Source organism: Oryctolagus cuniculus, chromosome 11 (genome assembly GCF_051225735.1).
Source record: "Oryctolagus cuniculus isolate XC-2025 breed Fujian yellow rabbit chromosome 11, ASM5122573v1, whole genome shotgun sequence".
NCBI classification, from domain to species: Eukaryota; Metazoa; Chordata; class Mammalia; order Lagomorpha; family Leporidae; genus Oryctolagus; species Oryctolagus cuniculus.
Genome location: NC_142877.1, coordinates 106513484 through 106531744, shown reverse-complemented (window position 1 = coordinate 106531744; position 18261 = coordinate 106513484). Strand labels below are relative to the sequence as shown.

Below are 18261 nucleotides of genomic sequence, written 5' to 3'. Positions count from 1 at the left end.
TAATTCCTTCTTCTTCCCATGTATCTTCTGCAAATTAGACTTACTAAATATTTGTTGAATGAATGAGCAAATACATGTATGTCCTTTCTATCCATTCATCCACCCACCTCTGCAAACACTCATCTCTCCATCCATCCATCCTCATACACACAGTATAGAACTGGGTAAGGATACAGCCTTTGGAATTAGGTAGACTTGTATTTAAAATCCTGGCTGTGGCATGTACTGTGTGACTTCTACATTTTCCCCACAGGAAAAACAGGAATGATGATAGGGCCTCCTTCACAGGGTTCTTTGTACTCTTATATAACACAAATAGTCATCGACGGACTTTGCAGTGAACAAAAGCTCAATGATCTACTAACTATCACTATCTGGTGAAATGCAACAGTATCGGTCATAGTCCAGATGTCCACATTCTGCAGTTAAACACTTGCTTTCAGCTCCCAAAAGTCACAAAAGGAGGGGGAGGAGAGCATTTTATTTAAAAAGCAAGCAGAACTAGTGGCACTGGAGAGACGGAATGTGAAGTTGGGGAAGATGGATCACCCCCAGCAATCTAAAACAAACAACATCCATTTCTTTTGCCAAGGGGAATGCCGATCTGGCCTTGTGCGGAGGCTTCCAGGAAACAGGTTACAGCAATCTCTCTCTTCCTGCTGGCAGCTGGATGACTGCTGCCTTGAACACAGAATCAGACCAACCCCAATCAAACACTTGGCAACACCCTTGTGTTAGCGGTCCACCCCATCGTCTCTGACCTTCCCTGGTGTTTCTCTGCTTCTTCCTGTGTTGGGAAGTGTTTGGCAAACAAGAAATAAAGAAAGAAGTTCTTTGGAGCCTTTTAGAAACCCAAACAGAAGGAAAGAGAAGGCTATAGCTTGGCTTAGGGGACGATTCGGCTCTGGGAGTGACGAATCAGAGAGACACCTTACCTTATCACTGAAGATTTCCCCCGACTTCCCAGTCAAGGTGTAGAAGGTATCCATGGTGGTCAGCCTCTCAGTGCTCAACTGCCCAGCAATGACGTGGAGCTTCACAAAGTACTCAGCAGCTTCTTTATCCATCAGGAGCTCTTTTATCTAAGAAGAGAGAGCCAGCTTGACTGTTGGCTTCTAGGAAGAAATCAGTTTTGTAACACAAGTTGTGCCTTATTTTGCATCAAAGACATCTAAGCCATTGCAATCTGTATTGGTTTTGGGTCTTTGCTCAGATACAGATAACTTTCCTACAGCACTGCCTCCCCAGGGTGGGCCACAAAGGCAGTAGACATTGGGAGGTTTGGAGGTGATGCACAGCATGCTCTCAAGCCATGGGAAGCTGCTCAAGCACTGAAATCAATCCAGTGGGGAAAGCACAGCCATTGTGCCAAGAGGAGTGAGGAGGGGGTTGCACCAAGGAATCTACCTTGAGCCCAGGAAGAGGAATGAAATATGAAGTTTAGTGAAAAGAGCAGGTAGAGTGACTGCCAATGCTTTGAATAGTGAAGTCGGATTTTTCTAATCCATTGTAAAAAGTCTACACTTTGTGACAGCTATAGTCACTACACATCAACACATTAAATTGGCAGAACTTAATAAACATATACATTTGGCATAAACTTAATCTGTACATTAAACAAGAGGCCACATGCAGAGTGCCTAGGCCAGAGGCAAGCCATATTTGCCGGTTCTCCTCCCCAGCAGGACAATTACGAGGTCATCACTACAGGTGCACAGTAGGCAGACTAAACTCTGAGAGACTGGCTCATCTCTGACAGACGGGGGTGGCAAACCTGGAACTTACTGGGTGTTGATTTAGTGCTACAGAAGTTATTACAGCCCAAGTTTTAAGAAATGTGTTTCTCCAAGAGGCGGACACACAGAGAGAAACAGAGAGAGAGAGAGAGAGAGGATTCCAACATGGTGGAAGAGCAACAGGTCAATCTGCTCTAGTCTAGGCGAGAGAGAGAGAGAGCAAGCGAGCGAGCATCCTTAGGGGGAGAGTTGGAGGGAGGAAAAACTGCAGTGGAGATTCTGCAGGAGAGATGCCATGGTCTGTGTGGAAGGTGCAGACACTCAGCAATGAGCACGGATACAACAAAGGACTCCAGCAGCCCTGAGTCAGAGAAAGGGCCAGCTTTGGAGAGCAAGGACAGATCAGACTGCAGTGGCCCATGCCACTGGTGATATAGCCAGAGGGAGAACCTGGCAGACTACACTGTCTTTGCATCCAGCCCACAGTCCTGACAACAACAGGGTGCCTACTCACCCAGAGAAAAAGGAAAGGGGCACGTTTCTCTCTTCCCATCCCCCCCCACAATGGCACCTGGCAACCGGCTGAGAGAGGACGGGTGCCATTTTGGCATAAGCAGGTAGCAGCAGTGCACCCAGAGTGTACCCAGCAACTGGGCAGGAACAGTTGCTGTCTCTTTTTTTTTTTTTTTTTTTTGACAGGCAGAGTGGACAGTGAGAGAGAGACAGAGAGAAAGGTCTTCCTTTGCCGTTGGTTCACCCTCCAATGGCCACCGTGACCAGCGCACCGCGCTGATCCAATGGCAGGAGCCAGGTACTTCTCCTGGTCTCCCATGGGGTGCAGGGCCCAAGCACTTGGGCCATCCTCCACTGCACTCCCTGGCCACAGCAGAGAGCTGGCCTGGAAGAGGGGCAACCGGGACAGAATCTGGCGCCCCGACCGGGACTAGAACCCGGTGTGCCGGCACCGCAAGGCGGAGGATTAGTCTAGTGAGCCGCTGCGCCGGCCTAGTTGCTGTCTTGTCAGCAGAGGCAACCACAGCGGCCCTGAGTACCCAGCCATGGGTGGGGAGAAGGAGACCTTCTCAAGTGCAGAGACTCTTGAATGTGCCCAGCATGATGGTGAAATGAGCAGGGCTGTGGCCAGTGGATATTGTGCACGCATATGATCCAGGGAAAACTCTGCTTTCCACACTGACTCTGAGTCTGGCTGGGAAGACGGACAGGGGGCTGGCTGGGCACCCACATGTGACTATGAGGTGCCTCAGGCTTCTCCTTATATCACAAGTTCCAGGGCTCAAACTACCTAGGTGGAGCATCCACAGGCAGCTGGCTCTGGGGACATCCCAGCTTCTCGGGTTGGGACAGGGTAGTGGGGCAGCGTGGATCCTCTCTGTACCCTGTGACTGTGGGAGCCCTGAGTGTTGAGACTGTGGAAACTCTGTGACTGCATGAGAAGGCACAGGGTGTAGCTGGGTCTCTGGGCAATCACTGTGTGCGGATCCACATGCTCTGAGCTCCCTGATTGCCTGGGGTGGCTCGTTGCAGCAGGATCCATGTTCACACGGAAGACTGCACAGATCCTGTGTGTAGTTCATGCAAGTGTGGATGAGTATCACACTCACTGAGGGCTGACACCTGGGCATTGATCACCTTGGAAGAGAGGAGGTGAGGGTATGATTATGCCAATAGAGGTGACCATACACCCCCTTCCTTCTGTTAACAAGAGATCTTCCATGCCCAACTTGGGTGTAACTCTGGATACTTGCCCCATCCTGGAACACTGATCAGAGCTCTCTGGCCACATCCAGCAATCACCTCTGAGTATTCACTGAAGGAGCAGACCCTCCACTAAGCTACAGAGGTATAGTTCAAAGATAAAAGCCATCAGAGGAAAAAACCAGTAAGTATCTCCACAAATGCCTAAAAATAAATGCAAAACTTCAAGAAACAAAATTAAAGACAACATGACCACCCCCCAAAAAGAAACACAACACTTCAATATTAGAATGCAAAGATGAAGAGACTGATGAAATGTCTGAAACAGATTTGAAAATATTAATCATAGGATTACTAAGAAGCAATGAGAAGCAAATCCATGAATTAAAGAAGCCCATACATGACATGAATGAAAAAATTTCCTACAAAATTGAAGTTTTAAAGAGAAATCATAACGAAATATTAGAAATGAAGAATTCAATAGGCTAAATAAAATATGTGGTAGAAAGTCTTAACAACCATCTTGGTGAGGCAAATGAAAGAATATCCAAGCTAGAATACAAATCTTTGGAAATTTTTCAGTAAGACCAAAAGACCAAAAAAAAAAAAAAAAAGAAGAAGAAATTAGAAAAATCATAAACAGGGTTGGAGATTTATCGGATACTATAAAATGATCCAATAACAGATCTTAGAAGATTCTGAAGGCATGGAAAGAGAGAATGGTTTAGAAGGCCTATTTAGTGAAATAATTACAGAAACTTTCCCAATTTGGTTAAAGAAATGATGTTCAAATACAGGAAGCACATAGAACTCCTAATAGACATGACCAGAAAAGTTCTTCCCCATGACATATTGTAGTCAAATTTTCAACAGAAAACATAAAGATACTAAAATGTGCATGAGAGAAACGCCAGATTGTTTTCAGAGGATCTCCAATTAGACTCACAGCTGACATCTCATCAGATACTCTACAGGCTGGGAGAGAATGGAGAGACATAGTTCAAGCCTTAAATGAAAAAAATAAAACTGTCAACCCAGAATACTATACCCTTCAAAGCTCTCATTTATTAATGAAGGTGAAATAAAGAATTCCATAACAAACAGAGGTTGAAAGAATTTGTCACCATTTATTCAGACTTAGAAAAGATACTTAAGGATATACTACACACAGAAACACAGAAAGAGAGTCATTATTATGAAAGAATGTAAAGACAGTAAATCTCCCAGTAAAAGTACAAAAGAAACCCAAGGCAAACAAAAGGAATATTTATGGAAAAATGGCAGGGCTGAGTCGTTACTTGTCAGTAGTAATCTTGAATGTGAATGTCCTAAACACTCCGGTTAAAAGATACACAGACTGGCTGAAATGAAAAACAAGACCCATCTATTTGCTGCCTGCAAGAAATGCACCTCATAAACAAAGATAGATGTAGACTGAATATGAAAGGATGGAAAAAGATACTCCATGTCAACAGATTTTAGGCAAGAAACTGTTAAGCGGCCAGCGCTGTGGTGTAGTGGGTCAAGCTGCCGGCTGCAGTGCCAACAGCCCATGGGGCACCAATTCAAGTCCTGGCTGCATCACTTCTAATCCGGCTCTCTACCACGGCTTGGGAAAGATGGGCGAAGTCCTTGGGCCTCTGCACCCACACCCCACTTTCAACAACGGACAGATCAACTAGATAGAAAATCAACAAACAACAGAGCTAATCGACACTGTGAACCAAAGGGACTTAACTGATATCTGCAGAACTTTTCATCCCACAGTTGCAGAATATACATTCTTCTTATTGGTGCATTGAACTTTCTCTAGTATAGATCGTATGCTAGGCAATAAAGCAAATCTCAGCAAATTAAAAAAAACTCATACCATGCATCTTCTCTGAGCACAATTGAATGAAGCTCAAAATCAGCAACTCAAGAATCTCTAGAACATATGAAAACATATGGAGACTGAACAACATGCTTCTGAATGAACAGTAGGTCATAGAAGAAATCAAAAGAAAAATAAAAAATTTTTGGAAATGAATGAAGATGACAATACAATGTATCAAAATTTATAGGATACAGCAAAAGCAATGTTAAGAAGCAAAGTTTGTAGCAATTGTGCCTACATCAAGAAATTGGAAAGATACCAAATAAATGAGCTAGCAATGCATCTCAAGTACCTAGAAAAACAAGAACAAACCAAACTCAAAATTCGTAGGAGGAAAAAAATAATTAAAATTAGAGAAGAAATAAACACAATTGAAAAATAAACTACAAAAGTTCAGTGAAATGAAGAGCTGGTTTTCTGAGAAAATAAAATTGGCACACCATTGGCCCAACTAACAAAAAAAGCAAGAGAAGATCTAAATCAATGAAATAAAAAAGAAAAAGGAAATGTAACAACAGATACCACAGAAATAAAAAGAATCATCAGGAATTACTACAAATAGCTGTATACCAACAAATTAGGAAGCCTAAAGAAACAGGTAGATTCCTGGAAACACAATCTATCAAAATTGAGTCATGAAGACATAGAACAGACCAATAACCAAGATGGAGTTTGAATCAGTAATAAAGACCCCTCCTAATGAAGTAAAGCTCAGGACCAAATGCTTCCCTGCTGAATCCTACCAGACATTTAAAGAACTAATTCTAATTCTTCTCAAGCTATTCAAAACAATTAAAAGGGAGGAAATCCTCCCAAAATCCTTCTATGAAATCAGCATCACCTTAATTCCTAAACAACAAAAAGATACAACAGAGAACTATAGACCAATACCCCCAGTGAACATAGATACAAAAATCCTCAACAAAACACTAGCTAACTGGATCCAACAAACACATTAAAAAGATCATTCATCCAGACCAAGTGGGATTTATCTCTGATATGCGGGGATGGTTCAACATTCAAAAATCAATAAAAGCATACATCTCATTAACACAAACTGAAAAGCAAAAACTATACAGCTATGTCAGTAGTCGCAGAGAAAGCATTTGATAAAATACAAAACCCTTTCATGATGAAAATATTAAGCAAACTAGTATAGAAGGAACACTGCCCAACACAATAAAGGCAATCTATGACAACCCCACAGCCAGTATCATATTGAATTGGGAAAAGCTGGAAATGTTCCCCCTAAGATTCAGAGCCAGACAAGGATGTCCACTCTCACCACTGCTATTCAATATAGTCCTGGGAATTTTAGCCAGAGCCGTTAGGCAAGAAAAAGAAATCAAAGGAATACAAATTGGGAAGGAGGAAGTCAAACTATCCCTATTTGCAGATGACATGGTTCTATATACAGGGGATCCAAAAGACTCCACTAAGAGATTATTGGAACTCATAAAAGACTATGTTAAAATGGTAGGATATAAAATTAACACTCAAAAATCAATAGCCTTTTATACATAGACAATACCATGGCTGAGAAAGAACCTTTAATATCAGACCCATTCACAATATCTACCAAATTATTAAATACCTTGGAAAAATTTAATTAAGGTGATAAAAGATCTCTATAATGAAAATTACAAAATACTAAAGAAATAGAAGAAGACATAAGAAAATGGAAAAATCTTCCATATTTATGTATTGGAAGAATCAACATCATCAAAATGTCCATACTACTGAAAATAATTTACAGATTCTATGAATTCCTAATCAAAATACATTCTTTTCAGATCTAGAAAAATTTTAAAATTCATATGGAAACACAACAAACCCCAAATATCTAATACAACAAAAACAAATTGGAGGCATCAAAATATCAGATTTCAAGACATACTGTGGGGCAGTTATAATCAAAACAACCTGGTACTGGCACAAAGAGAGACATGTAGACCAATAGAACAGAATAGACTCCAGAAATCAATACACACATCTACAAACAAAGGAGCTAAAATCCACCCATAGAGCAAGGACAGTCACTTTGACAAATGGTGCTGGGACAACGGGATCTCTGTGTGCCAAAGTATGAAACAAGACCCCGACTTTACATCTCACTCTAAAATTCATTCAAAACAGAACAAAGACCTAAATCTATGACCTGATAATATCAAATTACTATAGAACATTGGGGAAACTCTGGTAGACCTTGGCACAGGCAAAGACTTCTTGGAAAAGACCCCAGAAGCACAGGCCAAAATTGACAAATGGGATTGCACTGCAAAAGAAACACTCAGCACTGTGAAGAGGCAACTGATAGAATGGGAGAAAATATTTGCAAACTGTGCAGTTGATAAAGGATTAATATCTAGAGTCTACTGGGGGCTGGTGCCATGGCTCACTTGGTCAATCCTCTGCCTGTGGTGCCGGCATCCCATATGGGCTCCGGGTTCTAGTCCCAGTTGCTCCTCTTCCAGTCCAGCTCTCTGCTGTGGCCCAGGAGGGCAGTGAAGGATGGCCCAAGTGCTTGGGCCCCTGCACCCGCATGGGAGACCAGGAAGAAGCACCTGGCTCCTGGCTTCAGATCGGTGCAGCACCGGCCGTAGTGGTCATTTAGGGAGTGAACCAATGGAAGGAAGACCTCTCTATCTCTGTCTATAACTCTACTTGTCAAATAAAATAAATTAGAAAAATATATATCTAGAATCTATAAAGAGCTCAAGAAATTTAACAAAACAAACAATCCAGTTAAGAAATGTACAAAGGACTTGAATAGGCATTTTTCAAGAGAGCAAATTTAAATGGCTAACAGACACTTGAAAAAAGTGTTCAGGATCAATAGCTATCAGAGAAATGCAAATCAAAACCACAATGAGGTTTTACCTTACTCCAGTTAGAATGGCTCTCATACAGAAATCAAAAAGCAATAAAGGCTGGTGAGGATGTGGGGGAAAAGGTACCCTAAACCACTGTTGGTGGGAATGTAAACTAGTACAGCCATTGTGGAAGACAGTATGTAGACACCTCAGAAATCTGAATATAGACCTACCATATGATCCAGTCATCTCACTCCTGGGAATTTACCAAATGATAAGAAGCCAGAATATGAAAGTGCAATCTGTACTTCCATTTTTATTGCAGCTCAATTCACAATAGCTAGGATATGGAATCAACTCAGATGCCCATCAACTGATGACTGGCTAAAGAAATTATGATATATATACACTATAGAACTCTACATAGCAGTAAAATAAGGAAATCATATCTTTTACAACAAATTGGATGCAATGGGAAACCATGATACTTAGTGAAATCAGTCAGTCCCAAAAGGACAAATACTACATGTTCTCCCCGATCTATAGTAATAGAGTACCAAAATGGTGTCTATAGAATTGAAATTGACACTTTGAGATGCGATGATTTTTTAAAAAATTTTATTGTTTTTTGACAGGCAGAGTGGACAGTGAGAGAGAGACAGAGAGAAAGGTCTTCCTTTGCCCTTGGTTCACCCCACAATGGCCGCTGAGGCTGGCACGCTGTGGCCAGTGCACCGCGCTGATCCGAAGCCAGGAACCAGGTGCTTCTCCTGGTCTCCCATGCGGGTGCAGGGCCCAAGCACTTGGGCCATCCTCCACTGCACTCCTGGGCCATAGCAGAGAGCTGGCCTGGAAGAGGGGCAACTGGGACAGAATCTGGCGCCCCGACCGGGACTAGAACCCGGTGTGCCGGCGCCGCAGGTGGAGGATTAGCCTAGTGAGCTGTGGCACCAGTGAGATGTGATTATTTTTAATAGCCCTTGTTTCAACTGTTGAGGAACAGTGGGTTTTTTTCTTCATATTATTTGTTGAACTCTTTTCTTAGTGTAGGGTTAATCTTATGAGTATAAAGGTAACTGAAAATTGAGCTTTGTAAAAAATAAGAATGGGAATAGGAGGAGGAGGAGAAAGAAGGGTGGGAGCATGGGTGGGTGGGAGGGTAGGAAGGAAAGTATTATCTTCCTAAATCTGTATATATGAAATACATGAAATTTGTACATGTTAAATAAAATTAGAGGGGGTGAGGGAGGATGGTGAGTGGAGAGGAGAGGAGAGGGAAAAGGGAAGGAGGAGGAGGAGGGAAAGGGAGAAGGGGAATGGGGGGAGGGAGGGAGAGAAGGAGAGATATTGATTGATTTCTTCTCCTCTGAAATAGCTAGGGCCGGGCCCAGGCTGAAAACAGGAGCCGGAAATGTCATCCAAGTCTCCCCTGCGGATGGCAGGGACCCAGCTTGAGCCCATCACCTGCTGCCTCCCCGGGTACTCATTAACAGTAAGGAAGAATAAGGAATGGAGACCAGACTCAGACATTCCAATATGGGATGTGCATCTCCTAAGTGGCATCTTAACTGCTATGCCAAATGCCCACCCCTAGTAAAGCTGGCATCACCTATTAAATCTCATTGCATTCACCCTTCAGGGGAGAGTTAAGTACTCACATTGAATCCTTTCAATCCTTTGTCTGAGGGCAGCAACACAGTGAATGGTCCCAGGTTACTCAGTGGCCAGGCATAAGTTTTGTCTTAGGAGTCAAAATACACAAAGAAAAAAAAAAAACTCCAGTGGGTCAGTGGTATATGAGGAATAAAATCAGGCAGCAGCCTTACACCCCAATTTGTCCCCACAGGCCCTTCTCTGCTGTAATTTCTGCATGCAGACCCTCTGTAAACTGTGAAGCTCTCTACAAATATAAAGCCCTGTGAAACCATCGCCTCAACGTATTCCACATAATTCTAGAAGTTTCCATGAAGACACTTGATTTCAAGGATATGCTGGGATGAACAGTTTAGATAGGACATCATCCTCTGACATCCCCAGGGTCCTGGTCTTTAAGTCTGACTTTATGAGCAGACACCATTTCAGGGAGCAGATATAGCTCTTGTTTCCACTCATGCCAGCCCAGGAAAGTGCTACACTTGAGAGAACACTCTGCTACTGCCATCTTGAAATGCTTAATTAATTTTGAACAAATAAGCTCCCATTTTCATTTTGCATTGGGTTCTATGAATTAGGTATCCAGAGCTATTTGCGTAGCCCTGGTGCAGTTTGGGACAGCAAGATAGGCTGTATTCTCACACAGGAAGTAGTGTGTACCAGCACTTTGCAATGGCGGGGGTGGGGGGGTAGTGTGAAGTCAATAGGACTCTGTCCAGGGAAACATGTGAGGGCCCAGTCTGCAAAAAGATAATCCATCATTGCTGTCTGCTCCCATTTGATATTCTCAGAGTCCTTAGGGGAAGGCTGCAAGGAGCTGGCACATTGCCCTGAGCCCAGCAATGCCAGCTTGACTGTGCAGGATGCCTTGGAAAGAGGAGAACATTTTTGCAGGATGTGCCTTAACATTTATGCAGGGAACACAGCATTGACTCATCAGTGTACTTCATTACTTGTGTTCTTTCTGTGAAATCAGCTTTGGTGCCTGGTAAATTCTAATTTAAATGCTGACATTTGAAGGCTACTTCTGATTGGTCAAGCCCTGTATTTTATGTTTTGTTGACTGGATACGTTTGCATGTCACTGGAAGTCTAGGCCAAGGCTCTGCTCAGTGATCCTATTTCATTCTTCATGACTCATAGCTGAATGTCTCAGGTTGTCCCCTACCAGGAGGCCTGGAGGAAGATGCATCACCCCAGAAAATCAGTGTTTAGAGGACTGAGGGTGCTGGGATGGCTGCATACAACCAAGCCTATCCTCAGATTCAAGCAACTTCTCCCCTGAGGAACATGGATACTGCCCAGGGTCACAGTCATTTTCTATTCCCAGTTTCACTGGCTAATTGTAGTTCACCCTAGAAGGAACCATAAGCTCAAGGGGTTAGGAGATGGTACCCATCCTTACATTAGTAGCTCTCCCCATCTTACTGCTTTTGCAGGTCTGGTTAATCCATAGTGACCCCAGGACCTTGTCCTTAGTGCTACGCCTACCAATTCCTGCTTGTCTTATTGGAAACAGCTGCCTGGCCTTTCCCTCCAATCTGCGTGGCCTCTCACTAGAAGGGCTGATCCCAGGAGATGTGCCTTGCCTATCTTTTTCTGAATGATTGTGTCTTGTAGATGCCTTTGCCTCTAGGAGGGTTGACTTTCATGTGGAAATTTTTACCCAGAGCTGCATACCTAGGAGTGAGATGAAAGAGATCAGCTTTCCTTGCCATTTTCCTCTGGGTTCGGTGTTTAATTCTCTGAGTCGTTCCATGATATTGCCATAACACACTGAGCCATCACCCACGTAGCCTTTCTGGCAAGTGCATCTACAGAGAGGATGAAAACAAAGTCTCAGGATCTTGGAGCCATTGAAGGTCGAGATCATAAAATCCAATGCTCTTACTTAACAGAGAGGGAAAACAAGACCAGACGAGGCACAGACATGAGTCAGCATTTTTAGTGCAGTAGCCAACTTAGACATTCCAGGAGGGAATATTTAATAAATTATGAACAGTTATAAACACTAGATACCTTTGTATGCTTTTAGGCTCATTGTTTTCCAAAGTATGGTCAAGAGACCATGTGCATCAGAATTACTTGGAGCACCTATTACAAATGTAGATTCTAGGGCCCCACTGCTGAATCCACAGCAGAGCAAGGCCCTGAAGTCACTCTAGAAGACTGTTAAGGCTCAGGACTATCGGTCTCCTGGGGACACTCTTGCCCTCTCCCCTTCCATGCTGCGATCCCTGCGCAACTGTCTGCCCCTCAGCCTTCCTCGGGGGCTCCACCTCCCTCACTGTGGATCAGGCCCCCACTCCCCTCTTATCTACACTCTTTTGGAACATGTGACTTTTCTGTAGCCACCATCACAGCCGTAATTGTTTTCTATTTGTGTGGCTATTTGGTTTATAACTGCTTCCATATCTAGTTTGAGAAGTGAATGAGGGCAAGGAGTCTGTGTCCATGGCTGTAACCCCAGGATCTAGCACAGGGCTAGGTCCACAGTAGGCACTTCATTCCTGGTTAAACAGTAAAATTAAGCCAAATACATAAGGGAAACAATGAAATCACTGATATAAACAAACTAAAAAGCAAAGTCATGGAAATTTTATGCGAAAGTTTTGTTATAAGAGAGAAATAATTAAAGGTGCTCTAGCAGTGGTGTGGGTAAAATTTAACAGCCAGCTCTCCTGGAGGGAAAAAAGCCCTGATTTGCAGCCTTTGTCAATTTCCATAACTCAAACTCACATTCTGGCCAATTTTAAACTACCCACGTGACCCCAACTAGCTTATACAATTCCTGAAAATGCAACGCTCTCATCTTGTGAGTCAGTCACCCCCGGCTGCAGCACACCACAGCTACCTAGCAAAGCACTTGACAGCTGGCTGATGATGATGCCCAAGTACACAGAGAGGTGACATTCACCGGGATCCTGAGGGTGAGTGTGGAACCAAACCGGAGGCAGGGGAAGAACATTCCAGAGGGGAGAGATGTGGGGAGCCAAAGATGGGCTATGATGACATCATGATTTTACTGTGGTTATACCATACCACAGCTGTGACTCACGTTAGGAGAGCATTCCAAAGAATAGCTACATGCTTGTTAGCCTGGTTAGGTTTCTAAATATGGTTCTGTGGAAAATAGATTTTCAACAAGTTGGTTGAACAGTCTCTGTGTGGAACATCCATCACCCTCTGCCTGGACTATTGCAATGGGCACCTCACTCATCTTTCTGCTCTCAGACCGGTCCTTCACTCAACCTCCTGAGTGACCTTGCTGGAAAGGAAAGCTGGCACCTGTGTGTTTCAAACACTCACGACTCCTTTCCTGTACAGGACAAGGTGTGAGCAGAGGGATCTTGCCATGTCTTCTTCCTCCTGTCACTGCAAATTCAAGCAACACCAAACTGCTTTCTTTTTTTAAAGATGTATTTATTTATGTGAAAGAGTTCCGGAGAGGCAGAGAGAGAGAATCTTCTGTCCACTGGTTTACTCCCCAAGTGGTTGCAATAGCAGAGTCTTATCTGGGTCTCCCATGTGGGTGCAAGGGTCCACGGACTTGGGCCATCTTCCTCTGTTTTCCCAGGCACATTAGCAGGGAGCTGGATTAAAAGTGGTGCAGCTGGGACTCTAACTGGCGCCTATATGGGATGCTGGCGCTGCAGGCAGCAGCTTTACCCACCATGTCACACAGTGCTGGCCCCAGAACTGCTTTATTATGAAGGCTGTGGGGCCTTCCTCAGGCTGTTTGTCCTGCCAGGAATGTCCTACCCTTATCTTAGCTCAGAGCATCTTAGGTGCGGCCTGCAGTGTCATCTGACCCCCTGCTTCTCTCTGGCTGGGTTGAGCATCTGTGGATGCCACCACCATGACCCTCTGGAGATGTTGACTCCTGTGGCAGACAGGAAGCTCTCCCAGAACACAGGTCCCTCCTTATTCCTTGTTATATCCCAACACCTAGGAAGCACCGCATTGCTGACTTGATTATTTACTGAGTCACTACTTAATTCTAGGAAGTTGCTTGGTAAGGGGACTATAAAGACAATGATAACAAACATCTGATCCTTCTAGTCTGACATGCTGGGTCAGATCTGAGAACAAAAAATACAGCAACCTGATAAGGTCACTAAACGTCCTCAGCCTGTTTCCTAGTCTATTAAATGGGTTTAGCAGTACTGTTAGGGTTATTGACAGAAAAGACAATGAAGGACAAACAGCACAGTGAACAGGCCACGGAAGATGATGATGAGAACAGTGACAAGGGCGATCTCAAGGATGGGAGTGAAAGATACAAGGACAACAGTAATGTGGAGGTGCGGGGGGTGTAGCAGGACAAGTCCAGGAACAGATGACTTGAATTCCACGGAAGTACCATAGGGGAAGGTAGAACAGGAAGCTGCACAGCATGGAGGAGAAGGGACTGCTTTTCCTGGAGAAACAGAGGGCGGCTTCCAGGGGAAAGCAACATTGAAGCTGATTCTAGAAGGATGCAGGTGAGTTTCCCAGTGGGACAAAGGATGGGGGATTATTTGCTTATGGGGCCTTTCAGAGGCTTTGTCAAATTGTGCCTCTCAACCATGGATGATAACGCTCCCCTCCTCCCCCCTCCACCAAGGACATCTGGCAATGTCTGGAGTCCTCTTTGGTTGTCACGACTGGGGTGAGAAGCTCCTGGTCTCTGGCCAGTAGAGACAGAATGCTGCCAAACACCATGTAGCTTATAGGTCAGCCCCCACAACAAAGAAATGTCCCCCCAAAATGCCAGAAACATCGCATAAGGAATTGCTATGGGAGTAAGACAAAATCCTGAATTCTAGGGACTGAGAATAAAGAACTAATTTTCAGAGAGAGAGAGCTCTTAAGCATGAAAGCTCGGTGCATGAGTACAATCAAATCAGTTTCCCACTTCAGTGTCAACTTCTCTGCAAGTGCCACATCTGCTGACTTAAGAAGGGGGAGGAGGAGGTTGTACACTGGAAAAGTGACGCAGTAGCCAATTCTGAAAAGTAATTCTGCTATCAATGACGTGTTTCCTGTGAAGACAACTGCTGACAGCAGGACAAGTAAGCTTTAAGAACCAAAACTCCTCAGGTTGTAATGAGGCTGGTGGTCTGTTTTGTGTAAGGGAGAAGTGAAATTTAGTGACCTCAATGCTGCATGGAATGTATGAGACATAAATATTTTTAATCATTAAAATCTTGATTCAAAGTCAGACTTTTATTTAAAATCTTGGTCTAGAATCTGACTTCAATGGTTTCCATTAGGCCTGGGCACACATGTAGCCTTGTCTCTTTTTGCAAATTTTTTTTTAAAGTTAGGGGTGAATGTCACCTGCTGTTGGAAGATTAACACCTGAAAGCTATTTTGCATCTTATAAGTTATGGTTTGGCATTCATTACACTTCATGCTCAATGAGATTTAGGGTGTCCCATGCCTCTCAGTACCATTGACTTTATTTCTTCAATAGTTTACAAGTTCATGTCATTCCTTTATTGATTCGTTCATTCCTCCAAACTCACTCCCTTCCTTAATGGTTATAGGAGATGTTAGAACAAAGACAAACAAGACATGAACCCCAAAGGACTTCTATTGTGACATCAGTCAGGAGCACAGTATCTCGCATCTATCAATGGCTGCCAGGTGAGGTATTCCTCTTGGGGCCTCACTACTGTGTCTTTTTCAATACAAGAACTCTAGGGGGTCAGTTCTGTCATTAGCCCCGTTTTAGAGGAGAAAACTGAGGCACAGAGAAGTAGCTCACTCATGGTCACACAGCCTGTAAGTGGCAGTGCTTGCTCCCCTCACCACTGTATGATGCACTCTTCCAATTCTGAGCCTTATATGTTAGAACAGAAGCATTTCAGGGCCATCTGAGAGCCCAGAGTAGACTACTGGGAGGCCAGGGAAGGCATCCTGGAGCTAGATACTTAGACTGAGCACTGAAGGACCCATGTACTACCCTGGCTCAGAGGTGGCAGGTGCAGGGGGAGGGGAAGGCTGTTCTGAGTAGAAGGAACAGTGTGAGAACGGAATTGGGAATATTAGGCACCCTTAAGAACAGTGCAATAGACTGGATGCTTGTCTCTTCAAAATGAATACATATTGGGGCTGTCATTGTGGTGCAGTGGGTTAGTGACCCGGCCTGAAGCTCCAGCATCCTATATGGGTGCTGGTTCAAGACCCGGCTGCTTCACTTCCAATCCAGCTCTCTGCTATGGCTTGGGAAAGCAGTAGAAGATGGCTCAAGTCCTTGGGCCCCTGCACCCATGTGGGAGACCTGGAAGAAGCTCCTGGCTTTGGATTGGTGCAGCTCCGGCAGTTGTGGCTGGAGTTGGGGAGTGAACCAGCAGACGGAAGCTCTCTCTGCCTCTCCTCTCTGTGTAACTCTTTCAAATATATAAATCTTTGAAAAAAGTGAATACATATTAAAGCCTAACCCCCAAAGTGATGGCATGGGGGAGGTGGTAGGGATATGGGAAGGTGAATAGGTCATGGAGGAGGAGTCCTTATGAATAGGACTAGTGCCAATATGAAAGACACCCCGAAGAGCTTGAGCCCTCTGTCCACATGAGGATACAAGGCAGCTGTCTGCAACCTGGAAGAGCACTCTCGACAAAACCAAACCATGCTCGTGCCCTGACTGCAGACTTGCAACCTTCAGAATGTCTGCGATTTCTAAACCACCCAGTTATGGTGTTTTGTTACAGCAGCCTGAATGGACTAAGACAGTCAGACTCGCTGGAACCAGAGCCAAGGAAGGATGTGTTCATGAGGGTGGTGGAAGTAAGGTCAGCTTATCCACACCTGCTACAGCCAGCCAGCCCTTGGCCAGGCTCTGGGGAGAATGGTCCAGGCCTTGGAAGCTGGACTGGAGCCATTGCGGACATTGAGTAATGGGGTTCTGAGCACCTGGGCGTGGTGTTTAAAGCAGGGCTCAGATTCTGGGAGGGAAGTGTCCCCTTGGTCCGACAGATGCCTTGCCTGCTATAGCCAGCTGAGGGCCAGAATGGACCCTCTAACATAGTGCTGGTACGAGGGTCCTTGGTGCCCAGATCTAAGGGTCATACTGCTGACAGCACATCTGGATTTCCACCCAGGTTTGCCTGGGACGGCTCTTGCACTGCACCATGCTGCCTTGGATGGGATTCTTAGGAAGACGACTTCCTTCCAGAACATCTTAACCTGTACAAGTCTTACATAAACACTGAATATCATCAATGTCACTAACACTTGGAGAGTATCAAGTTCACTGCTGTGTGGTATACTTTTCTGCAGCTGGAATGTAAACTGTGCTTTTCTTCACTACGTCTGCTCTGTCAGGGAGTCTCCTTTATGGTTGAAGCTGAATGAGATAATGTTCTCCTCTTCAACAGAGAGTGTTCAAAAGGCTCATGGAAACACATACTATGAAAACACCATGCATGGAATTCAAAATTCTTTTGCACCCACATGAACATATCTTTTAATCCCATTCCTTTTCCCCTTGGGCTTTTGGAAGGGCCCTTAGAAGGGCCCCTTACTTCTATTTCTGCTAAGTCCACAGAAAGTGATGCAAGTGGAACAGGCATTCAGATCTTTGTTCTCAGTCATATCCAGAGTGGAGGCAGAGCTCAATGCAAGCTGACATCCAGTAACTTGTCAACCCCTTATTAGGAGGTAGTCCCGGTTTCTGGTCCGACTCAGCAGGTGTGAGAACAGTGGCTTAGGGAAGTTTAGACTTGTCTGAGGGCAGCCTGGGGAGTGCATGGGAAAGTCCACATTTGAACTCATTCTTCTCAATGGGGTGACCCCCAGCGACTGACACAGCATGAGTTTAGGGATTCGGCATATACTACATGCCATATTGAGGAGGCAAAAACAAAATCGGTCTTCATCCTCCATGTGCTAAATAAGCTGAGGACTGATAGCTTCACGGTTTATTGTGTAATTAATCAGCCATTAAAAAATTGAGTCAGGACAGGGAGAGAGAGAGAGACAAAAAGATGTTTTCCTTCTGCTGGCTTGCTCCCCAGATACCCACAATAGGCAGGGCTGTGCCAGGCTGAAACCAGCAGCCTGGATCTCAGTCTGGGTCTCCCATGTGGGTGGCAGGGACTCAAATACTTTATCCACCACTTGATGCCTCCCACATTGTGCATTAGCTGCGAAGTTGGTCTGCAAGTGGAGCCAGGGCTTGCACCCGGACATTCCAATATGGGATGCAGACATAAGGTGTTTCAACTGCAAGGCCAAATGCCTGCTGCAAGTCTTTTTATTTAGGTCTCTTATTCAGCTGAAGACAGTCCATCTTTTGGGAGGAGGAAGAAAGTGTGGGTTGTACAAGTACTTCTAAAATCCAATGTTAGTCCCATTAATATTTTAACACAAGTTTGGACACAGTTCACCATACTGATACTGTGTTACTGTTTTTTTTTTTTTTTCTTGTCAAAACAAAGAAAGAATCTTTCCACTGGGACTTTTTCAGAGGATGGTAAAGA

The 18261-nt window shown here is 44.4% G+C and overlaps 1 protein-coding gene across 1 annotated transcript in view; it reads right to left on the bottom strand.

Moving 5' to 3' along the window:
- The window catches only part of STAB2 (stabilin 2), a 211070-nt gene that overhangs the window by 150429 nt on the left and 42380 nt on the right, over window positions 1-18261 (bottom strand). The window contains exons 10-12 of the mRNA XM_051845830.3: window positions 11474-11607; window positions 9800-9882; window positions 936-1082 (exon numbers count right to left, since the gene is read on the bottom strand). Of these exons, the coding sequence (XP_051701790.3) occupies window positions 936-1082; window positions 9800-9882; window positions 11474-11607 (364 nt within the window). The remainder of the gene's footprint in view (window positions 1-935; window positions 1083-9799; window positions 9883-11473; window positions 11608-18261) is intronic.